Consider the following 4685-nt stretch of genomic DNA (forward strand, 5'->3'; position numbering starts at 1 on the left):
TTCAAAATGACGTCGTATGTTCCAACTCGATTGTGAGCTGGTTTATGTTGTGTCATGTCTAAAACGTCGTCGTTTACTCCAAGTCATAACTGAGCTGGATTAACTTGCTTATGTGGCGCTTTTAACCGGTTAAAAAAAAGTTAAAGGGAGTAAATGAACAGGTCATTAAACAGTTTGTTCCCTTAAAAGGCACGAAAAAAACTTTAGGGATTGAAAGGGTAAATCGAAATACATAGTAGGGCCGTTGTTTCATTTTCCCTTAAATTTTTCCATAGATGGTTTCATGCATATAGTTTTTTGCAATTAGCACTTCTTAAAGATGATTTCCTATAGATGGTTTCATGAATTTTTTCATAGATAGCATTTTCTGTACTTTTTTAAAATGGTTTGAATCAATTGATTGATTCTCTTCATACATGAATATTGTTTTGAATTTGATTTTTTACCTATTAACTATTAATAAAGTTAATTGAAAAAAAGCTCTTCAAGTTTAAAAATCACTTTATTTTAGCGGTCTGCTGATTTTAAAGAACAAACTGCTTTCTTCTTGCAGACTGTAAACGTTTGATTCTCTTTTTCTTTTATGGATGTGGTCTGCAAAGTGCAAACATTTTACCTCTTAAAAACAAGCACCGAAGTTTTTAATTAAGTAAGTAACTCTGTTACTAAAAAACTAATTTCTACTTCATGAATATTAGTGACTCACATCGCCTAGATCTATTCTCATATATCTATATTTGTTACATGTGCTCTCTCTCTCTCTCTCTCTCTCTCTCTCTCTCTCTCTCTCCCCTTAAGAACTCATTTAGATAGAACATCTAATACTCTATATATTATATACAAGTCTAATTAACTTTTTTTTGAAAGAGAAGTCTAATTAACTTGATATTAGAGCCTAATTAACTTGATATGAGACCTCTAACCTTATAGCTCAACACATCTAGTTTAATCTATCTGAATGTCTCTTTGATATATTAGTATCCCAAATAAGCTAGACATAGACTCATGTGTTTTTATACCTTGAAGTCTATCCTATGTTGATAAAAAAAAATAACAACACACTCTAATATCTTTCTTGCCATGTTTTCATTCTTTGTGTTACAAAAGTGCACTTTTAATATATTTTTTTCTTATCAAAATATCACATAAAACCCTAGACTATAATGACTAGTGACTACTAACAAACTTGAACATTTTTTTTAAATAATAAAAATTTAAGACAAATGCCATCTTTTTCCTTAAAAAGACATTCAAGAAGCATACAGAAAACACGAAAAAAAAAAAGAAAGAAAAAAGCAAAACGTTTTGGCGCATTCAATTATGTGGGGAGTATGGCGTCCACGCTTTCCCACCAAAAGCCTATACAACAACCACTACCAAGATTACATGCATCTATCTCATCCAAAACAATGGCTCTCCAGACGCCACTCAGGCTACCAACCACCAGATCAACACCTTCACCTTCTACTCTATCTCCGGCAGGCGGCAGCAATGTCGGCCTCCACCGGCCATCCAACCAGCTAGCACTGAAATCATCATTCTATCTCTCACCCTCCCTTCAATTACTGCTTCCCCGCCATCAGCCCTCAGCCGCACCCAAATTCGCCATGCGAGCTGCCTCCAAACAAGCTTACATTTGCCGAGACTGCGGGTAATTCTCCCGATTGCTGTCGAATTTCTATTTCCTATATCTATGTTTGATCGAATTTCGCTGTGAATTTCATTTGTGTTTGTGTTTGAGGGATGCAGGTACATCTATAGCGATAAAACCCCCTTTGAAAAGCTCCCTGATAAATACTTCTGCCCAGGTATCAAACTCTAAACTAATTCTGCATATACAACTTATAAATCTTCCGAACTTCAGGAAAAAGAATTAATGTAAATGTTTGAAATTTGAATTGATTGCAGTTTGTGGTGCCCCGAAACGACGATTCAGGGAATACACACCTCCGGTGACAAAAAATGCGAATTCAACAGATGTTAGAAAGGCAAGGAAAGCTGAACTCAAGAGAGATGAATCCATCGGGTAATTCCTAAACGTAAAACACATATAAAGCTAAAAAACACACACACATATAATCATCAATGGCTTTTTATCCTATTTTCATCAGGAAAGCATTACCAATTGCAATCGCTGTCGGAGTCGTTGCGCTTGTTGGCTTGTACTTCTACCTCAACAGCACTTTCTAATACTTTTGCCCAAAATTGGTACGTTGCCCGAAAAGTACTGTAATCCGATTTCAGATTTGTAGATTCTGATTTCCTCCAAGAACTCTTCTTCATGTCATTTATATTTGTACAATCTGGTTTTATTCATCTACAAAATTCATATATTAAAACTGTACCATTTATAAAGAAAGTCTAGAGAAATATAAAGCAGGCATCACATACTTCTCTACTCTGTATATTTATCTGAAAAAACATACACACCCCTTATCACCTAACAGAATTGGAATTTGAGATTCCATTCCTTGGTGTGTTTGGTTGCCAGAGGGACACGGAATTCAGTTTTGTCGGAATCCTTCAAGTTTCATATTTGAACTAGAATCTAGTTTCATTTCATTTGTTGAAAAAAAAACTTGAAACATAGAAAAGGAAATCATATCAATATCACAACATACAAAAAACAATGCCTAGCTATAATTAAAAAAAAATGATTATCTTCTATGTTTACAATAATATTTTTAATAAAATTAAAAAAAAAACTCGTATCAGAAATGTATCTCACGCCTTTCAGCAAAGAATTTGCCACTAATACGCATATCCGGAAGCAAAGAAAGCCACAAAGCTGTATCAGCTCCTTCTTCAGTAGTAACCTGCCCTGCCCAACCGGTCATAGCAGTCTTGACCCAACCCGGGCAGTAGCAGTTGATATAAATCTTCTCACCTTCAGGTCTGCCCGAAAGTTCCCGGGCAACCAGCCTTGTGTGTGCATTGACTGCCAGTTTTGAGAGTGCGTAATCTGTATTGTTTTGTGGCCACCCTCCAGAAGTCCAACTTCCATCTTTCACTTGCTCTAAAAACTTGTTCACCATTGCATCTATCTTCTCCTCGGATAGTGACTCTACATCTTCTAGTTGTTGTCTCAATTCGTCATTAGAAATCCTCTAATATCAAATTTTATAAAATAAATTATAAAAGTATAATTATAAATTTTAAATAATTAGGTAAAGAAATTACACGTACATTTTTCCTGCCATTAAGTCGACCCAATCGTGAACTCACTGAAACAATCCGAGCACCTGCATTATTAGGCCTCATCAATGGGATTGCAGCTTTAATCATATTTTTTGTGCCAAAATAATTGGTGGCGATGACTTTTTCAGCAAGTTCAACGGAATTCTCTGACCCAACATTATGATTGAATCCTGCATTGTTTATCTGCAAAGTTTGCACTCATAATAACCACATGTGACGAAGATTTTAAGATATTCAATTCTAGCAAAATGAAAAGATTTTTACCAGAATATCTATACCACCATAGTTGTCTTTTATCCATTTGCAAAATGTATTGATAGATTCATGATCGATAACATCGAGTTGATGGAATACAACTTTTAAGCCACCTTCTTGTAGGACTTTTGCTGCTTCTTCACCCACAGCAGTTTCTCTTGAAGTAAGAACGACTGTTAATCCATGTAATCCAAGTTGGTGTGCAATTTCAAATCCAATTCCTCGATTTGCTCCTGTCACCACTGCTATAGTATCCGCAGACCACCATCTAAAGTAACAATTACACTCCATAAGAAAAGAAATTGTAAAACATTATACGAGATCTGAATGGACAAGTTTCTATTATACCTCAGGAATTCATCATGTCAAAAGAGAATCACTGATTAAAAAGGTAAACGAAAATGCAGTAAAAAGTCATAGATCTCTTCAATTTAGGTTAACGTAATTAGATTTCATTGAATCCTTGAAAGCTGTTGCAAATTCTGGTTTTCGAATACATTTTGATTTGATTCCAGAAAACTTATGTTTTATTCCAAGCGATTAACAAATTCAAATCAATGATTCGGTTCCTATTTTACCTTTAAAGTCAAAATCATCAAAAGATATGCAGCATCAACATATTTCAACGATTAGATTAATCGTTAGCAAATTTTGAGGAGTTCGTTGTCAATCCAAAATGTGAGAGAAATACTAACGAGTATGAAGAGGAAATGCATTATGCATGCATACCTCTGGTGATCTGAATAAGGAATCGAACGGATTAGAGAGATCTCTTGACGACGTTTCTCTCTACGCTCCTTGGCTCTCTCCCTTTTATCCTGTTTCTCTGATTTATCCATTGCATCGATCGATGAGATCAAATAAAATTAAATTTCGATTATGAAATTGGCTTTAATCTCTACTTCTTGAGAGAGAGAGAAAGAGGGGTGAGGATGATTTGAATTTGAGGAGGAGAGAGAGACAAGGCATCCATGCAACCACCAACTTCCGCGTTGCCCCGGTGAATATGCATGGTCTAATTATTTAAGGATTATGATTTATACTAACTAAAACAAAAATGATTATTAAAAGACAATATAAATTCAGATATTCATAAAAATAGCCAATTATATAAGTAAATGATCCAATTTTTTGGATGTGACGAAATGGTCCTATTTTGGATTTCAAATTCAGTATGTTGGTGTATCAAAGTCTCAAAAATGTCCTATAGAGATAAGAGTTTTTGACTTTAA

At 34.8% G+C, this 4685-nt stretch overlaps 2 protein-coding genes across 2 annotated transcripts; one reads left to right on the forward strand and one right to left on the reverse strand.

Annotated features, from left to right (window-relative positions):
• Positions 1 to 1203: 1203 nt before the first annotated feature.
• Positions 1204 to 2398, forward strand: LOC145102677 (Rubredoxin-like superfamily protein). Its single transcript, XM_079040132.1, has 4 exons — positions 1204 to 1651; positions 1750 to 1808; positions 1909 to 2026; positions 2112 to 2398. Exons 1-4 carry the CDS (start codon positions 1224 to 1226, stop codon positions 2188 to 2190), a joined length of 684 nt encoding a protein of 227 aa, XP_078896258.1. The 5' UTR covers positions 1204 to 1223; the 3' UTR covers positions 2191 to 2398.
• Positions 1449 to 4440, reverse strand: LOC145102676 (uncharacterized). The gene is made up of 4 exons (XM_079040131.1): positions 4183 to 4440; positions 3463 to 3721; positions 3187 to 3381; positions 1449 to 3107 (listed from the first exon to the last, which is right to left on the reverse strand). The coding sequence occupies exons 1-4, from the start codon at positions 4290 to 4292 to the stop codon at positions 2712 to 2714; spliced, it is 960 nt and encodes a 319-aa protein (XP_078896257.1). The 5' UTR covers positions 4293 to 4440; the 3' UTR covers positions 1449 to 2711.
• Between the last annotated feature and the right edge of the window lie 245 nt (positions 4441 to 4685).

Source organism: Lactuca serriola, chromosome 4 (assembly GCF_051521515.1).
Source record: "Lactuca serriola cultivar US96UC23 chromosome 4, Lser_US96UC23_V15, whole genome shotgun sequence".
NCBI lineage: Eukaryota > Viridiplantae > Streptophyta > Magnoliopsida > Asterales > Asteraceae > Lactuca > Lactuca serriola.

Bases quoted from the DNA above. Each gene is read 5' to 3' on its own strand.
- LOC145102677 (XM_079040132.1), top strand. From the start codon at position 1,224: ATGCCATCTTTTTCCTTAAAAAGACATTCAAGAAGCATACAGAAAACA. The intron at 1,652-1,749 runs GTAATTCTCCCG...TGAGGGATGCAG, and splicing joins TACATTTGCCGAGACTGCGG to GTACATCTATAGCGATAAAA. The intron at 2,027-2,111 runs GTAATTCCTAAA...TATTTTCATCAG, and splicing joins AAGAGAGATGAATCCATCGG to GAAAGCATTACCAATTGCAA.
- LOC145102676 (XM_079040131.1), bottom strand. From the start codon at position 4,292: ATGGATAAATCAGAGAAACAGGATAAAAGGGAGAGAGCCAAGGAGCGT. The intron at 3,722-4,182 runs GTATGCATGCAT...TTGTTACTTTAG, and splicing joins CCTTATTCAGATCACCAGAG to ATGGTGGTCTGCGGATACTA. The intron at 3,382-3,462 runs GTAAAAATCTTT...CAAACTTTGCAG, and splicing joins ATGGTGGTATAGATATTCTG to ATAAACAATGCAGGATTCAA.